The 19,051-nt window shown below is 56.1% G+C and overlaps 1 protein-coding gene across 3 annotated transcripts in view; it reads left to right on the top strand.

Annotated features, from left to right (window-relative positions):
• Nucleotides 1-18,624, top strand: part of PMEPA1 (prostate transmembrane protein, androgen induced 1) — a 62,612-nt gene extending 43,988 nt beyond the window's left edge. For 2 of the 3 annotated variants that reach the window (XM_002830462.5, XM_024238692.3), the window contains exons 2-4: nucleotides 7,343-7,497; nucleotides 13,947-14,000; nucleotides 14,434-18,624. In XM_002830462.5, coding sequence (XP_002830508.1) covers nucleotides 7,343-7,497; nucleotides 13,947-14,000; nucleotides 14,434-14,979 — 755 coding nt within the window. In that variant the 3' untranslated portion in view covers nucleotides 14,980-18,624. Of the gene's footprint in view, nucleotides 1-7,342; nucleotides 7,498-13,946; nucleotides 14,001-14,333 lie in introns of those variants that run through there. The other variant, XM_063720566.1, reaches the window with a different exon arrangement.
• The last annotated feature ends 427 nt before the right edge of the window (nucleotides 18,625-19,051 follow it).

Here is a 19,051-nt window from a genome sequence, read left to right as displayed (position 1 = left end):
CAGGGATCCAAACCCTAAGGCCCCTGCTCTGCCCTCAGTTCAGGTCCAGGCTCTGCCCCCAAGAACAGAGGTCCAGAAACTTGGATGGGAAAGAATTGTGTCTTTGCCTTACCTGAGCTCTAACTGAAAGGTGGGGTCCTCTTGGATCCCAAATGCAGGCACCTGACCATCGTCTCCTTGACTGCACCGAAGACACAGCTGGAGGTGGGAGCCACCAGCTTCACTCCACTGGCCCGTGTCCCTTACAGGCCTTCCAGCTCTGGACCCTGTGGGTGTCCACTGCAAGGTCATTTAATGCGATTATATTTCTGTATCGCACACGTGCCATCGTGTGTATCATTCCCGTGTCACAAATCTGCTTCGGAGTTTGGAAACTATTTCCAGGTTCGTCCCCTCCCCTGTCATTGGGCCGATGCTGCCCCTCGGGGCTTGTCATGAAAAACTCAGAGACAGGGTGAAGTCTTTTGTGGTGAGGGGCTTGGCACACAGGAAGTGGCAGAGGAGAGGGCAGCTGTCAGCGTCTGTGTTATGCCATGGCAGGTGCCCAGAACTCCTGGCACCCGCTTCCTTCCTCACCGTCTGGATTTTGCTCTGCGCTGGCTCGGAGGTGGGTACCACAGGCCATAAATACCAGCTTCATGGACTGCGTTGGGGGCGACACGCCAGGCACTTGTCACTGACCCCAAGATCAGTCACATTCAACACAAGCCCTTGGCCCAATCTCCCGCTGTTTCTGACATTCTGGGATAATCACACTCAGGACTGCTGGGGGTCAGGCAAACGGTCAGGCTTTGGGGTCAGAGGAACTCAGTTCTGAGCCCTGGACTGTGTGGTCTTTGGCGGTCGCCTCACCTCTCCCAGCCTCAGTCTCTTCATCTGCAAAGTGGGGGTCCTATGAGTACTGACCTCACAGAATGACGGTGAGAATTCAATCAGACGATGTGCATAAAGGGTTCGGCCCTCCTGCGTGGCATCTAGGGAGTGGCCTGCTCATGGTTCCTCTCTTGCCAGTGTAGGACGAACAGGACAGGGCAGAGCTGTGCCCGCACCTCCCAGAGGGACTGTGACTGTCTCTGGAGGAGACCACAAAAAGGAGGATGGGGCCTCTCCAACGAGGCGCACGAACCTGTTAATGTGAAATTATTCACAAGGAAAGAGGACACTAAATTAAATTAGAGTGACCTTATTTTGCGTTTGGAAGATGGGCTTGGTCACCCCTGAGAGCCTGCTGCATTCATCACCCTCCCCAAGGGAAAAATTACGAAGAAAAATGGCAGGAACCCCCCGGCCCTCCAAGTGACGAGCACAGGCTTGATGCCCAGAATGAAATGAGAGCGAGGAGATGTTTCTCCTTCCCAGCGGCTTGTGTTCCCACGGCGGGCCCTTGGGGGAGAGAAAGGTGCCTCCCCGCAAGGACTCAGAGTCAAGTTCAAAACATGATGTGTGTATGAAACGGCACCAATATAAACATGGGATCCAGTGCATGTTAGCCCCTGGGGGGCCTTGGGTCCAGCCACCATCCTGGGTGACCTTTGGGACTGACTTGAGCTCAAATCTCCCACCTTGGGGACAGAAGCCAGTCAGGGAACACCTGGCTAAGCAGGCTTGTACTCTGCAGCCCAGCAAACCTCAGCATTTCTAGGGAGCATCATGGCAACAAGGGATGCTTTTTGTCCCCAGAGGAGTGTCAGTAATTGTGACAATGGTGACAGTTGAGTGTGCTGTGTTCTGTCCCGTTCTGAGCTCTCGCATCCATTATTTCACCCCGCCCCTGGTTGGTTCTTTTTTTTTTTTTACAGATAGGTAACTTCTTCTCAAAGAGGTAGATGCACACAGCATCACACAGACAGTGGATGCACGAGGACTGGACGAGAACATCAGAACCACATCCTCAGATTCCCGGGGCAGGGGGTGGGCGGACTAATGCAGTGGGCAAGCCAGGAAAATTTAGCAGGAGAATGAAACCCTTCTCCCTTTTGAGTTCCTATATGGCAGCTCTGGGTTCAAGTCTCAACCCTGCTCCTAGTTGCATCATCTAGGGCTACCTCTCCCTAAGCCTCAGTTTCTTCATCTGCAAAATGGGCATCGTGATGTTACCTAAACTGGGGAGGCTCAGCTCAGTGGCCCCGGGTCATGTGTTAGAATCATGACAATACTTACAGTGACTACAGTGAGTTTGGGTGTGCCCTCTCCTGTTCTGTCCCCTGTGGTTTATGACTGCTTGGCAATGAGTCCTGTGGTCACAACAGAGTTGTGCCTAGGTCAGGGACAGTGGTAGGACCCACCCCTGCAGGTGTCATACTGGGCATTTGATCTGGGATGTCTTTGTCCATGCCTTGGTAAAGGGGCAGTCTGTCAGATTAGGGAAACTGAGGCAGGATTGGTGTGGCTCCATATCTGCCAGTAGTCACTAAGTGACCTGGGGCCCAACTCTTGGCCAGAAGTCCTGAAGCCGCCCGCCCTGCACATGCCTTGGGTGTGGCCTGCTTGGCCCTTTTAAAACTCTTAAATGAGGTTCCAGCCTTAAAGGACCACAGCTTCACAGCCAGCTCCAGGGTCCTCTGGAGAGAGGGAGGGATGTGGCCGCGCTGGGCCTCCTCTCCTTCCACCTCGTGTTGGCAGTCCTGCTGGGGTTCCTTCCCTTGCCCGCGAGGCATCTGATCCTGAGAGTCCAGCTCTCAAGCTTCGACTGGGAATGGGCCCCACCAGCCTCCCTGTGCTCCTTGGAACAAATACAGGCACGCAAGAGGATTCTGTGAGCTGCCGCAGGTGGAGAGCCATGTTTATATTGGTGCTGCTTCATACACACATCATGTTTTGAACTTGACTCCGAGGCCCTTGCGGGGAGGCACCTTTCTCTCCCCCAAGGGGTCTTTGCTGGTGGATTCACGGTGCCTGCCCAGAGGGATGTGTGGGACTTAGTGTGGGGAGAGAGCCCATGCTTGATGAACTTGGCCTGAGTGGGCCCTGACGTGCGCCGTAGAGGCCCGCATGCTGAGTCTCAGGCATCCCCGGGGCGGTGTGGGGTGGGGACTGACAGTGTCAGGGCGTGGCTGCCCCAGGCCAGATGAGTCCCGGGACCAGGCCTGTGGAGAGGGTGGCTGCCCACAGCCCTGCTCCTGTGATGCCAGGTGGGAACACGGCTGGGGCCAGGGATGGTCGGTGCGCATGCCCTTGGGTCTCTGGTTTGTGACTGACCTCGCCAGCAGGCACTGCATGATCCACTCCCCAGAGAATGCGTTCCTGTCCTCTAAAGCTGAGCGTCTCCTGGAAGCAGCACCATGGGTGTGAAAGTGTGTGGAAGGTGCCCCCTCACCCCATGCCCAAGGGTGGTCTTCGTTGGACCTGTTTGTGGGCCCTGATCCTGCTGTGCCTGACCAGCCTTCCTCCCACACAGCATCCACGTCGGTGGGGCTTGACTGGAGCTGGATGGAGATTTCGGGGCCTCCTTGGCCAGAATACTCAGCCCAGGGTGTTGCCTGCCTGATGGGTGGGGGTGACCCGGCTGCTGGCTGGGGCACCTCTCTTGCCCCCCTCAACACCTCCAGGTCTGGGCATGTCCAGGGGCATCCAGGAGGGTCTGGCTTCCGGCCTCTGCTCACCTACACCCTCTGCCTGTGTCCCCCTCTGCCCCTCCCTCCGTGCCCTGCACCAAAAGCCTTAGTGCCCACCTTACAGGGAGCCCTCCAGGGTCTTCCGTTAGATGCTCCCTCTGCGATTCCAGAGCAGGTCATGTCTGTTTGAGGGTGGATGGGTTTGGGCCACCCTCGTTCTGGTGGAACCAGGATGGAAGTGAGCATCCCGTGTCTGGGTCCACCTCCAGGGAGCACTACACGCTGAGCACATGTGCCCCGAACATCCTGCTGCCCACTGTCCCCCCACTGACACAGGGAGACTGCAATGGACTCAGAGAGGGCCCCCAAGAGCCAGGCTGGGACCCGGGCCCTCTGAGGGAGCCACTGTGCTTCCCTGCCACCACCCTGCTCCTCTCCAGGGTGCTCCTGAGCCGTAGTCTCGGCAACCCTTGCAAATCTCCCTCTCCCTAATCCTGGACCCAGGCCCTTGGCTCACCAAGTCTAGCCAGCAGTCAGTTGTAGTTTCTCTTTTCTGGAGAGTTTTTCCCTCTCCTCCCCCATGTGAATTTTCCTGGGCCTGTGACCCAATGGGGGTTGGTGGCCCAGGAACCAGCGTGACGCTTTTATGCCCTCCTGAGCCCGGTGCTCATTTCTGGGAGCGTTTTTCTCACTCTGTGGACACAGACATCCAAAAGTCAGATCCTCCTGCCCCTGGGGCTGAGGCTGGCGGGGCCAGGAGGGCCGTGAGGGTTTGTCCACACCCATTCAGTCTGCAGGGGCCTCCTCCATTGCCACTGCATCCCACCAGCCCTGCAGCCCCAGCCACTGTCTCGCTGCTGTCTGGGTCCTGCGGGCTGCCAGGGCCCGGGACAGGGACAAAGACAGCCACACACCTCCCTGCCTCCAGGGCTGGTGTGGGCTGGGCCCCTGGAGACAGCTGGGGAGGGGGGGACTGGGGTGAAGAGTGCACAGGGTTGGGGGGGCAGGGAATTGCAGGCCCCGGGGGTGGGGGGGCGTGGGTGTTACACAAAGCCAGCCCTGTGTGTACCCTGAATGCGGCTTTATCCCGAGTGCTGACAGACGGACCTGGGCCCTACAGAAACAGGCCAGGCTGCCCCGGCCCTGGACCTGCCTGTCTGGGGAGACAGGAGGTGCGGCCACAGCGACCTGGGTCTGAAGCCTGATCTCTCCTGGCCAGGAACATGCGGGTGTCCCACAGGCGGCCCAGGGCTTGGGGCCTGAGTTCCCAGCAGGCAGAGCCCCAGCCTTCTCGGGGCTTGGGAAAGCCCCACCAAAGCCCTTGGTTAGTTCATCCTCTTCCTCCTGGCCCCACCAGGGTGAGATGGGGATGCATCTCGCCCAGGAACCCCAGCCCAGGCCTAGGCTCAGATTGAATTTCCTGGTGCAGAGGCCGGCCGCCTAGTGGGAGGACCCGCCAGCTCTAGGGTCTTGGACTTCTTGAGGCAATCACTTTCCCTCTGAGCCTGTGTCTCCTCACCCATGAAACGGGGATAATAATAAAAACGCCTGTTCTTAGGTGTGCTCAGCCCACAGAACGACCGACTGGATCGGATCATTCTTTGTCATGGGGGACAGTCCTGTCGTGGATCATTCTTTGTCATGGGGGACAGTCCTGTCAGCGCAGGGTGGTTACCACAGCCCCTGGCCTCCACCCACTCCATGACAGGAGCACCCCCCAGTTGTGACAACCAAAAGTGGCTCCAGACATCGCCACGTGTTCCCTGGGTGCAGACGCGGCCCCAGCTGAGAAACACTGGCTCAATAGCAGTATAGACAGTGGCGCACTGAGCGGTTGCACAGATGCATGAAGTTCCTGAGACGGGGAAGTTCTGGAAAACCTGGTGGAGAAGAAGGGGTGGCAGTGGACACAGATGTGGGAGTGCTTCTGTATGGAGAGGCGTCTGCCGCTTCACAGACAGTGACATTCCACCTAGGATGGGCTGCTTTCCTGCCTTGGGGAGAGCGAGGCTGGTGGCAGGAGATGGCTGGCCCCCCCAGGTTTGGATTGTGCTTGCCTGGGCCGTCTGATGGCCCGAGCGCCTGGCATCGGCTCTGCACGGCCTGTTTTTTCTCCAGTTCCCACCTGACACCTGCCCACCCTGATCCCCCTCCCCTGGCTTTGGTTCCTCGGTCCTGGGAGGAGGAGGAACCGAGTCAGTGGCACTGGGCTTGAACCGGGGCCCCCAGGGAGCCTGGCTAATTGCTTGTTAGTGCCAGGGAGCCCTGGGGAGTCCTCCTTGCCCCCATGCCAGCCGGGGTCTGGGGAGTCACATTCCTGCACACCTTGGGCAGGGTGTCCTGGGCAGGGCGAAGCTGGAGGAGCTTTGGCCCCGGATGCTGCCGGCTGGTGCCCACTCTGCCGTGTCACCTCCAAGGGATCCGGCGTCTTGCCCATTGCTGGGGGCTCTGCTGGCACCGTGCTCGGCCAGCTGCTGAGGCCGTTTCAGCACAGACCCGCTTGAGTCAGCAGAAACTGCCCGGCTCAGGCAGGATCAAAATAACCTTCTTCCTATTCCAGCACTTGAGGGTTTTTCCGCCTTCTAGGGGAAAAACAAATCAAAAACCAAAAAAAAAAAAAAAAAAAAAACCACACACAAAAAACCCAACCTTAGAAAATGCGAATGGCAACATCCGCAGCCATCTGGAATGTGGGTTTTCTGAGGCCTTTTCACCAAGAGGAGGGTCCTGACACCCCCTCCTGTTGAGCGTGGCATGTGTTTGTGAGTCCTGGGATAGATGTGTGTGTGTGGGTATGTGTGGTGCTCTGTGTCTGTGTGTGTTTGTGTCTGTTGGGAAGTGTGTGTTGGGATGTTGACTTGGGTGTGGGACTGTTGAAGGGTGTGTGTTGGGGTGTTGATATGTGTGTAGGAGTGTTGGGTCGTGTGTTGGTGTTGACGTGTGTAGGAGTGTTGGAGTATGTAGTGTTGTTGACGTGTGTGTAGGAGTGTTGGGGTGTTGTGTGTGTAGGAGTGTTAGGGGTACGTGTTGGGGTGTTATTTGTGTAGGAGTGTTGGGTGTGTGTTGGTGTTGACGCGTACTTAGGAGTGTTGTGTGTGTAGGAGTGTTGGGGCATTTGTGTTGGTGTTGTATGTGTAGGGGTGTTGGGGTGTGTGTGTTGGGGTGTTGACGTATGTGTAGGAGTGTTAGGTGTGCATAGGTTTGTGTACACATATTCACATGTAGCTCCTCTTTGTTTAATTCCACAAAGCTCCACCCCCAAACTCGGTGCCAACTTCCTCTCTCCACACTCAGGGGTCCCCTTCTCCGCCCAACTGCTCCCTCCCTGGGCCCCCAAGACAGCTGAAGGGTCTGTGACCATCTGCCTGAGCCTTTGCCCAGCGACAGGAGCCAGTGCACAGGGCTCCCTTTCTGCCGGTCAGATCACGCTGTGCATCTGCAGAACGGCTCCAGGAGGCTCTGAGAGCAGAGAGCAGGGCCTTCCTCCTGCCTGTCCCGTTACCTCCTTCCGGTCAGTCCCTACAGAGGGGGTGTCTGGGTCCCAGGACACCTTTGAGATGCTCTCCCAGCCAGCAGTACCCGCTCCTCCCCCATGAGAGCAGCTTCCCTGCACGTACCCCAGCCCCAGGCATCGCCTGTGATCTTGCCAGGAGAGTGGTGGGGGCTTTCCTGAGTCTGGGTTGCACTCTCGTCCCCCTAGGTGGGTGAAAAAGCTCAAAAGGGCTGAGCCCTGAGCACAGTGGCCTGCAGGTGTCCAGGGTCTCACGTGTCCCTCTTTGTCTCCACAGCGGAGCTGGAGTTTGTTCAGATCATCATCATCGTGGTGGTGATGATGGTGATGGTGGTGGTGATCACGTGCCTGCTGAGCCACTACAAGCTGTCTGCACGGTCCTTCATCAGCCGGCACAGCCAGGGGCGGAGGAGAGAAGATGCCCTGTCCTCAGTAAGTGCCCCGCCATCCTGTCTGTGGCCTGAGGGTGCGGCAGTGGGACACCCCTTGTAAAAACTCGGACGGGATCCAATGGCAGCGTTTGCAGGAAACAGATTCAGGGCAGGAAGACGGGCTGAGGAGCCCACCTGATAGCAGCTTCCTCCTCTGAAATGGGAGGAAAGCACCCGCCAGGCGGGCGTCAGAGTTGCTGGAGGAAGGTGGGGAATGAAGAGCTGGGCTGGGAAGAGGCTTCGTGATCCACTCACGCACTCAGCTGACTCTCGAGCAGCCTCGGGTCGCAGTCTCTGTGCAGGCCCTGGGGAGAGGGCAGCACACAGGTCCTTGCTGTCATGGAGCTGACGTTCCAGGAGGGAGATGAGGAGATGCCCGGTGGTATAGCGCCATGCAGGAGATGCGACCACTAGGGCCTAGGGGAGCCTCTTCGAGGAACCCTTGGCTGGGGAGGCAGGGCTGGGCTCACAAGCAGCGCAAGCTGACCCCCGTCTTGACCCACATCTCTCGGGGCTGAGTGGAGACAGAGCTAGAGGGATGAGGCTAAAAGCAGGGAGGCACCTGGGGCAGGCAGCACAGGAGCGCATTCTGGGTCCACACAGAGGCCTGATGCAACAGGATGGTGGAGACGAGGGGCCAGCATTTGGCTCTTACTCACCGGGGTAGTGGTGGGAAAGGTGCCTGCAGTCTTGCAGCCCTGACCCAGACGGAAGGGAGGTGGTGGCCCTGCCCTCGTGCCCGTGCTATGCTGACATCTGGTCATGTGGTCACAATGCCATGGAAAGCCATATAGGCAACAGGACACCAGGTCCCGGGGCCTGAGTTTAATCCCATCTCCACCAGTACCAGCTACGTGCCCTCAGACCTGTCCCTGATCCCCAAAATGGGGCTTCAGATCCTCCATGTGTAAAATGGGCTGACAGTCGCGTCCACCTCCCCGGAGATTCAGGGCTTTAGCACAGAGCACGGGTCTGGCCATTACTGGCTGTAAAAGCACTTCCATCCATCCATCCATCCACCCGACAGATCTCTACCCAGCACACACACGGGGTATGCAAAATTCCCCCTGCATTTGGGAAGTGGCTGTGAGCCAGTCCTAGGGGGTGCTGCTGGTGAGTTGGATGGGCGCAGACAGGAGCAGGTCCACGGATGAAGGAAGCCAAGGGCCGTGGCCGGGAAGTTGGGGCGAGCTGCTCTTGAGGCCGAGCTGTGCAGGACCAGGTGAAGTGGGCGCGGGAGTGTGAGGAGAACAGAGCCCTGCAGGAGGGACCCTGCTCTCCATTACAGTCCTGGGTATTGATCTCTCAGAGTTGTGAGCATTGGTGGGTATTCTGGAAACCACAAGAATTTCCCCTTTGAGTCTCCACAAAGTCAGGGGCAAACAGGGCAGATCCGGGTCGGTGGGAACTTGCCCGCCTCTGATGGTGAACTCCTGGCTCCACGTCGGCCGCCTGAAGCCCTGCCGTTCGGTATCCTTCAGCATGTGGACCAAAGGGCGGCGCAGAGTTAATTTCTTAATGGCTTCCATCTCTGCACCCAGGATGTGTAACTCAACAACGTGGGGCAGGAAGCGGCTGTTTAAAGAGCAGGCTGGGAACTGCAGAGAGGAGGTGGCACGTGGCCAGCCCCGGGGCTGCGGCGCGTCTCTGAGCCGGGGCTCACTAGGTGTGGGGAGGACTCACAGAACAGGCAGCACTGGGTGTGGCCTCCCCACTTCTGGGGACACCTGGGGTTGGTGGTGGTGCCCAGAGTCCCTGGGCTGAGCCAAGTCAGCTGAGAAGCCTGTTGGCCATGGTCCCTAGCCAGCAGGCCTGTCCCTGGCAGGTCTGGACACCTCTGCTTGCGTCAGGCCCCAGCCTCAGTGCGTCACCAGGTTGCCAGGGCAAGGAGCATCAGCCCTGGGACCTCTGATGCGAATACCGGGCTCCCCAGACCTGGGGCCCACTGTGCGTCCCAGCACGCTGTCCAGAGGGCGTGCTGTAGACCTGCTGCTCTCAAGCCCCGACGTGTTTATTTGCTGTTGCTACCACTCCAGCAACAAGCACTGGTTACGTCTGCCCAGGGATGCCGTCAGGGACTTCAGGGGTTCACCCCACTTTCCAGAGGAGAAATGGGGGATGAGAGAGGTGGAACATTTGCCGGAGGCCACACTGCTTGTCACTGCCGGTGTGAAGAGCCCACAGCCTATTCCATCCTCCCTCAAATGTTGGGGAGAGTGAAGGTGCCTGGACATTCCAGAAGGCACCAGCCTTGGAGGGGCACACACTCCAGGCTGGGCTCACCTTGCCCCTCAGAGCCTCAGTGTGTGCATCTCCACAGTGGGTTGAAGCTAGGCCTGTGTGGCCCGTGGTCATGGGGAGGATGCAGTTAGTGGAGAGTGTACTGTACCCAGAGGCCGACTGCAGGGGCTTCACTGTTGTGGAGCGGGAGACGGCACCTGGGATCCTGCTGCCAGGAAGGGGTTGGATTCCGTCACACCTGCGGCCAATAGAAAGTCTCCTCCCACTGTCTACCCAGCCGCCTGCACAGCCGCCCGGGATGCCTGGCTGGGTAAACGTGGAGCCTCACTAGGCCTAAAGCAGAATGTGGCAGCTCCCCTGGGGACCCCCTGCCAGACAGGAGTCCCTGGGCCCCACGGCCTTCCATAGAGATCCACATACAGCTCCTATCTGTCCCAGGCCCAGTCTACATCCCCCCAGCCCACCCATGCTCTGCCCCTGGCATGGCCATCTGACCATGGCCCTTTTTCAGGGTGACCCTGGGGGTCCCCTCTTGCCTGTATGGAGACAAGAGCTCGTGCCTCACCCACCTGCCTCACCATCTCAGGTAAGACCCTGAGCTCTGAGGTCTGGTCCCGGCCGTGTCCCCTCCTTGTTGTGTGACACTGGGCAAGGATCTGCCCTCTGAGGGTGGGGCTCCAGTGCAGGCAAGCCCCTCAGCCAGGGATGGCACTTCCACCCTGGCGCTGCTCCGAGGGTATTTGAGACATGTTGCAGAACGTCACTACAGTGACCTCTCAGCCACCAAGCGGCACAGACCTCAGGTTTACCCAGAAAGGCAATCCCAGTCTTTGTGCCCAAGGCCTGCTTAGACTAGGAACTCAGGCCTTGGATGGGGTGACCCTTTGTCCTCTTTATCCCCAAATCAGTCCTCAGTGTGGGTCTCCTGCTCCTGAGAGAACCCAGCCCACCAAGGGCCCATTTCCCAGGGGCAGGGACAAGACTGTGGCCAGGCCAATGCGTGACAATCTGCCAGCAGCGGGAGCCAAAGACCTAGCGTCCACTCCCATGGCCTCAGGAGATACCGAATTCCCCCAGGCCCCTTGTGCTGGGCCGTGTCCTGGCCAGAATCATCTTTTATTCTTTAGAAACATCTCTGAGTCCTCGCAGTTTGATAGAAGGCCATCCCATCCCCTGGGATGGGAAGATTGTGCCTGGGGACTCCAGGGGAAGAATGGGGAGCTGCATTCTGGCCTCGTGATGTTAAGATTCTGGAGGGGTCTGGGAGGAGCTGCCTGAGCATCAGCTCACTGCGGCTGCCTGGTTTTGTCAATGAGGTCTTCTCCGAGTGTGAATGAAGTGTTTTCGAGTGCGTTTTGCCCATAGCTGCGCTTGGCTGTAGCCGCGGGGTTCAGTGGTATGACAGAGACCCGCCGGCCCGCAAAGCAGAAAATATTTTACTCTCTGGCTCTTTATGGAAACAGTTTTCAGACCCTTGGTCTAGAAGCATCTAAATGGGGAAGGCGCAGGTGGACTGGGTGCACCCACTTCAAAGAAGAGGAGTCCACCCTGAGCCCTGGGAGCCTGGGAGTGGTTGAAGGCTGCTGGGAGCAGGGGGCTGGTCAGCAGTGGCTGTAGGATTGGAACTTGTCGTTGTCCTCCACCTGGGGGTGACAGCCAGACATAGCCAGAGGCTGGGGAAGGTTCCAGACAATTCTGAAGCTGGGCCCCCCTCCCCCCACTTCTCAGGTCACTTTGGGACCTAATTCCACAAAGATGACTTGCACGGGTCACCCAGCAACTTCCACACTTGAGTAGTAACCTGAGCACTCCCTGATTGCATAGCACACCGGCGCCTGGCACTGGGGAAACAGTAGCAGCTCCTGCAGGGCGAGTGAGACCCATGAATAGGCCACCAGGGGCAGACAGACAAAGGCTGTGGTGCAGGAGGGGACTGGAGGAGATGGGAGGAAGTGCCTGACCCGCCTGGGGGGCTAACGGAGAGCTCCAGGATTAGCACGCCTTGGCAGAGGCTTGAGGGGCAGGTCAAAGTTCTTCAGGAAAGGGAGGAAGGAGGGGCCATTGGTCCAGGCCCAGGATGGGCTCAGATCCAAAGGCAAGACGTGAGAGTCTGTGTTCACTGGGCACGCTGCAGAACACACTGTATGGTGCATTGCAGGCGCTGTCATCAGCCCGCTATACAGATAGGAAAACTCGTTAAAGGAAACAGCTATACTACGGCCGTAGACATCTACAGGGGCATGGGTCTCGGTAAGGGGTTGGAACTTTCTCTCCTGGAGGCAGCGGGGGGCCCAGAGGGTTTAAGCAGAGGAGTGGCAGGGTGTGGGGTGTGGGGTGTGAGGGAGATGTTCCCACTTCTGTGAGGAGGAAGGGCGCTGGGGAAGGGCAAGAGTGGAGGAGACCCTGGGAGACCCCTCAAGGACCTCAAAGACCAGCGGCACTCGCAGCCTCTGGGAGATTATGAGACACGCAGCCTCGCCAGCCCTCCTGCTACAGAATCTGCATTTTTGCAGGCTGCAGATGGACTGTCTGCACGTGGAGGCCCTGGTTCCATAGGACTTTGCTGTCCACTAGGTACAGATGCTGGGGAGAGAGGTGGATAGAACTGTCTAATAGAGGGAGAAGTGAGAGGGGATCAAGGGTGGGTGGAACAAGGGTGGTGGGGAGAGGAGCTATCAGGAATGATCCCGTGGATCTGGCTTTGCAGCTTTGAAGAATGTCAGAGCCATTCGCTAAATCAGGAGACAAGGCAGGATAAGACCTCCTTAAGGGGTAGGAGCGGTCCTGATGGGACAGTTTTGAGTGCCACAGAGCCTCCTAGTGGCCATATGGGAAATTACCGCCCTCTGGCCGTTCCTACCCAGGCTGCAGGTGAGCGGTATCCTACCTGGGAACCCTCAAAAAACCTCCCCCAAGGGAACTTTTGAGGTGATGGACATACTCATTATCTTGATTGTGGTGAGAGGTTCTTGGTATAAATATATGCCCGAACTTACCAAACTGTATGCTTTGAATATGTCCATTTATTTGCATATCAGTTATATTTCAGTGAAGCTATAAAAGTAACAGACATCCCTTTCCCCAGGCCCAGGGCTCACCGTCATGGCATTTGGGGAAACTCAGAGGAACTGGTCCTGGCATGGGGTCTCATTTTCCTGGGAGGAGGTCCAGGCCCCTGCTGTAATCTCAGAGCAGATGGCATAAGCTTCATGAAGTGGCAGCTGTGCCCCTGCACCCAGACCAGAGCTTGGCGCTGCAGTGGAACCACACACCTCCTTTGCCAGAGATTGAATCACTCTTTTATGGCAGAGCAGCCGCCTTGGGCACTTTCCTCAACTCTCCTGTTTTTCACCTGTGAACTGGGCTCACTAGATCGAGGGAGAGAAAGACTGTAAAGAAATAAATGCATAGAAGCAATGATTAAGATAGGACAGGAGCTGGAAAGGGAATCAACAGATGACAAGGTTCATGGGAGAGGCCCTTTAGATGCTGGTCTCCAAGGGTCTGCAGGGGACGCTGGAACTGAAAGTGGACAGGAGCCGGCCTTGCAGCCTGGCCTGCCGTGCAAAGGACCTGGGGCTCGGGCTGAGCTTGTTGAGGCCCCATGGGGCCGGTCAGCGTGGCTGGTGGAAGTGTAGAGGTGACACCCAGCACATTCACATGCTACCTGAGTGCCACATGGGCTCCGGGTGGTTTTTACGTTCAGATTCAGCAAGTGCTTGAGCAACTCAATGAGGCAAGTACTGTAATCTCAAGAACTATAATTCAGGTACAGAAACTGCAGCATTGAAATTAAGTAACTTGCCGCAGGTCACACAGCCAGCAGGGGGCCCAGGCCCAGGGGAGTGGGGCCAGGGGTGAGGGGCTGAAGCCATGCTCAGCCTGGTGAGAAGCCACTAAGGCTCACGGGAAGCTACAGCCAGCTTTGAGAAGGGGGCCCCACGAGTGGGTGTATGTTTTGGAAAGTGTCAGGCTGGATTTTCAGGGTACAGGAGTGGGCACCTCAGGGATCAGTGAGGAGGTTATTGTGGTCACGTCCTGGAAAAGCGTCCAGGGCCAGGGGCTGGGGAAGCTGGTGCAGCCGCAGAGAGGTGGGTGGGTTCAAGAGCTGATTCCAGGGTAAAGGCCTAAGAGTAGAATCTGGGTTGAGCCTTTGCTGTCCCTCCTGCCCAGCCCACTGACCCTGCTTGTACGTTTCCTCCTATGCAGGAAGGATGCCTGTGGCCCTCGGAGAGCACAGTGTCAGGCAACGGAATCCCAGAGGTGAGACCTCCCTCGGCCTCCCCTCCAACACCCCCACCCCACCCTGGGCTGCTCCCGCTGCGGCTGGAAGAGTGTGAGCTGCTAAAGGCTCATCCCTCCGCCCTCCTCTGCAGTGCCCTTGCTGCTGGGATCCTCCTTGCCGGAGATCATCTGCTCCCTGCCCCTGAGGGAGCAGCCCAGCTCTCTGCTCTCTGCACATGGGAGCACGGACGCTGCCACCGTTTCGAGGAGGGCGATGCAGCTCTGCAGTGCTGCCCCCAAGCCAGGGCCCCCGCGGGATCAGGCTCTGGGCTCCTGCCTCCGCCAGCCCTGCCGCCCTCTCCCTTTCCCCAGAGAGCCGAGTCCCATGCAGCAGAACTCCAGTCTCAGGATCGCATCTGGACGACCCACCTCAGACAGCCGCCCTCCCTCACTCCCGCTCTGCTTCCTCCAGCCGCAGGTCTACGCCCCGCCTCGGCCCACCGACCGCCTGGCCGTGCCGCCCTTCGCCCAGCGGGACCGCTTCCACCGCTTCCAGCCCACCTATCCGTACCTGCAGCACGAGATCGACCTGCCCCCCACCATCTCGCTGTCGGACGGGGAGGAGCCCCCACCCTATCAGGGCCCCTGCACCCTCCAGCTTCGGGACCCCGAGCAGCAACTGGAACTGAACCGGGAGTCGGTGCGCGCACCCCCAAACAGAACCATCTTCGACAGTGACCTGATGGATAGTGCCAGGCTGGGCGGCCCCTGCCCCCCCAGCAGTAACTCGGGCATCAGCGCCACGTGCTACGGCAGCGGCGGGCGCATGGAGGGGCCGCCGCCCACCTACAGCGAAGTCATCGGCCACTACCCGGGGTCCTCCTTCCAGCACCAGCAGAGCAATGGGCCGCCCTCCTTGCTGGAGGGGACCCGGCTCCACCACACACACATCGCGCCCCTAGAGAGTGCAGCCATCTGGAGCAAAGAGAAGGATAAACAGAAAGGACACCCTCTCTAGGGTCCCCAGCGGGGCCGGGCTGGGGCTGCGTAGGTGAAAAGGCAGAACACTCCGCGCTTCTTAGAAGAGGAGTGAGAGGAAGGCGGGGGGTGCAGCAACGCATCGTGTGGCCCTCCCCTCCCACCTCCCTATGTATAAATATTTACATGTGATGTCTGGTCTGAATGCACAAGCTAAGAGAGCTTGCAAAAAAGAGAAAAAAGAAAAAAAAAAACACGTTTCTTTGTTGAGCTGTGTGTCTTGAAGGCAAAAGAGAAAAAAAATTTCTACAGTAGTCTTTCTTGTTTCTAGTTGAGCTGCGTGCGTGAATGCTTATTTTCTTTTGTTTATGATAATTTCACTTAACTTTAAAGACATATTTGCACAAAACCTTTGTTTAAAGATCTGCAATATTATATATATAAATATATATAAGATAAGAGAAACTGTATGTGCGAGGGCAGGAGTATTTTTGTATTAGAAGAGGCCTATTAAAAAAAAAGTTGTTTTCTGAACTAGAAGAGGAAAAAATGGCAATTTTTGAGTGCCAAGTCAGAAAGTGTGTATTACCTTGTAAAGAAAAAAATTACAAAGCAGGGGTTTAGAGTTATTTATATAAATGTTGAGATTTTGCACTATTTTTTAATATAAATATGTCAGTGCTTGCTTGATGGAAACTTCTCTTGTGTCTGTTGAAACTTTAAGGGAGAAATGTCGGAATTTCAGAGTCGCCTGACGGCAGAGGGTGAGCCCCCGTGGAGTCTGCAGAGAGGCCTTGGCTGGGAGCGGCGGGCTTTCCTGAGGGGCCACTGTCCCTGCAGAGTGGATGCTTCTGCCTAGTGACAGGTTATCACCACGTTGTACATTCCCTACCGAAGGAGACACATTTTTCCCCCCTGACCCAGAACAGCCTTTAAATCACAAGCAAAATAGGAAAGTTAACCACGGAGGCACCGAGTTCCAGATAGTGGTTTTGCCTTTCCCAAAAATGAAAATAAACTGTTACTGAAGGAATTAGTTTTTCCTCTTCTTTTTTCCAACTGTGAAGGTCCCCGTGGGGTGGAGCATGGTGCCCCTCACAAGCCGCAGTGGCTGGTGCCCGGGCTACCAGGGACACGCCAGAGGGCTCGATGACTTGTCTCTGCAGGGCCCTTTGGTGGTTGTTCAGCTGGCTAAAGGTTCACCGGTGAAGGCAGGTGCAGTAACTGCTGCACTGGACCCTCGGAAGGCCCAGGTATTCGCAATCTGACCTCCTCCTGTCTGTTTCCCTTCACGGATCAATTCTTACTTGAAAGGCCAATAAACAGACAACCCAACATGAAAAGGTGACAAGCCTGGGTTTCTCCCAGGATAGGTGAAAGGGTTAAAATGAGTAAAGCAGTTGAGTAAACACCAACCCGAGCTTCGGGCGCAGAATTCTTCACCTTCTCTGTTCCCCTTTCCATCTCCTTTCCCCGCGGAAACAACACTTCACTTCTGGTGTGTCTGTTGATCTGTGTTTTCATTTACATCTCTGTTAGACTCCGCTCTTGTTCTCCAGGTTTTCACCAGATAGATTTGGGGTTGGCGGGACCTGCTGGTGACGTGCAGGTGAAGGACAGGAAGGGGCACGTGAGCGGAAATAGAGGTGACCAGAGGAGAGCATGAAGGGTGGGGCTTTGGGACCCACCGGGGCCAGTGGCTGGAGCTCGACGTGTTTCCTCCCCATGGGGGTGGGAGGGCCCCCAGCTGGAAGAGCAGACTCCCAGCTGCTACCCCCTCCCTTCCCATGGGAGTGGCTTCCCATTTTGGGCAGAATGCTGACTATTAGACTAACATAAAAGAAAGATATGAAAGGCAATAACTATTGTTTGTGAGCAACTTTTTTTTATAACTTCCAAAACAAAAACCTGAGCACGGTTTTGAAGTTCTAGCCACTCGAGTTCCATGCATGTGAAACGTGTGCTTTAAGAAGGTGGCAGCTGACAGACGTGGGCTCTGTGTGCCGCCAGCCTAGTAGAAAGTTCTCGTTCATTGGCAACAGCAGAACCTGCCTCTCCATGAAGTCGTCAGCCTAGAATTTGTTTCTCTCCTGAAGAGGATTCTTTGAAAAGGTCCTGCAGAGAAATCAATACAGGTTATCCTGAAAGGTACAAGGACGCACTTGTAAAGATGATTGAAACGTATCTTTCCTTTATGTGACGCGTCTCTAGTGCCTTACTGAAGAAGCAGTGACACTCCTGTCGCTCGGTGAGGACGTTCCCGGACAGTGCCTCACTCACCTGGGACTGGTATCCCCTCCCAGGGTCCACCAAGGGCTCCTGCTTTTCAGACACCCCATCATCCTCGCGCGTCCTCACCCTCTCTCCACCAGGGAGGTGCCTAGCTTGGTGAGGTTACTCCTCCTGCTCCTCCAACCTTTTTTGCCAAGGTTTGTGCACGACTCCCATCTAGGCTGAAAACCTAGAAGTGGACCTTGTGTGTATGCATGGTGTCAGCCCAAAGCCAGGCTGAGACAGTCCTCATATCCTCTTGAGCCAAACTGTTTGGGTCCCGTTGCTTCATGGTATGGTCTGGATTTGTGGGAATGGCTTTGCGTGAGAAAAGAGAGGAGAGTGGTTGCTGCCCTCAGCCGGCTTGAGGACAGAGCCTGTCCCTCTCATGACAACCCAGTGTTGAAGCCCAGTGTCCTCGGCTTCATGCCCAGTGGATGGCAGAAGTTCATGGGGTAGTGGCCTCTCAAAGGCTGGGTGCATCCCAAGACAGCCAGCAGGTTGTCTCTGGAAACGACCAGAGTTAAGCTCTAGGCTTCTCTGCTGAGGGTGCACCCTTTCCTCTAGATGGTAGTTGTCACGTTATCTTTGAAAACTCTTGGACTGCCCCTGAGAAGGCCCTCTTTTCCAGTAGGAAGTTAGATGGGGGTTCTCAGAAGTGGCTGGTTGGAGGGGGACAAGCTTCGTTTCAGGGGTCTGCCGTTTCATCCCGGTTCAGAGAAGGCCGAGCGCGGCTTTCTCTAGCCTTGTCACTGTCCCCCTGCCTGTCAATCACCACCTTTCCTCCAGAGGAGGAAAATTATCTCCCCTGCAAAGCCCGGTTCTACGCAGACAGATTTCTCGAATTGTGCTAAGAACCATCCGTGTTCTCAAAAAGCCCAGTGTTTTGCAAAGAATGAAAAGGGACCCCATATGTAGCTAAAATCAGGGCTTGGAGAGAGCTGGGTTCATTCCCTGTCCTCATTGGTAGTCCCTATGAATTGTACGTTTCAGAGAAATTTTTTTTCCTATGTGCAACACGAAGCTTCCAGAACCATAAAATATCCCGTCGATAAGGAAAGAAAATGTTGTTGTTTTTGTTTTTCTGGAAACTGCTTGAAATCTTGCTGTACTATAGAGCTCAGAAGGACACAGCCCGTCCTCCCCTGCCTGCCTGATTCCACGACTGTTGTGCTGATTCCAATGCTTTCACGTTGGTTCCTGGCGTGGGAACTGCTCTCCTTTGCAGCCCCATTTCCCAAGCTCTGTTCAAGTTAAACGCGCACCCACGTCCCCGCTGCGTAAGACTCTGTATTTGGATACCAATCCACAGGCCTGAAGAAACTGCTTGTTGTGTATCAGTAATCATTAGTGGCAATGATGACATTCTGAAAAGCTGCAATACTTATACAATAAATTTTACAATTCTTTGGAACGAGGCTTTTTCACTTCTTTGGCCAAATGTAGCTCTTCTCACTTCCCACCCCTTTCTACAACAACCCCGGGTGCATTTAATGGAGGTGAAGTGATCCCTCGGAGCTGCTGGGTAACCTTGAACAATTCGTTCAACCTTTCTGTTTTATTAGTTCAGGCAGCATTCAGGGAGCCCCATGAAAACACTAGCTCAGGCAGTTTCTGGTAAAGGGGGTGGTCGTTGTTGAACAATTTTGCAAAACACTGCATACTTTTCCTCCCTCGGGAAATCATTACTCACCATAGCATGACGAAAGCTCTGATAAGGTCTGCAAGAAAAAAAAAACTGTCTTAGGTAGGGTTCTTCCAGAAGTAACCCTGAGAAGTAGCCTTGTGTGCAAGGGATTAAGGACGTTTTAAGGATGTGCTCCCAGGGGGCTTCCGCTAAG

Source organism: Pongo abelii, chromosome 21 (assembly GCF_028885655.2).
Source record: "Pongo abelii isolate AG06213 chromosome 21, NHGRI_mPonAbe1-v2.0_pri, whole genome shotgun sequence".
Classification (NCBI taxonomy): Eukaryota; Metazoa; Chordata; class Mammalia; order Primates; family Hominidae; genus Pongo; species Pongo abelii.
This window is presented reverse-complemented; position numbering and strand designations above follow the sequence as displayed.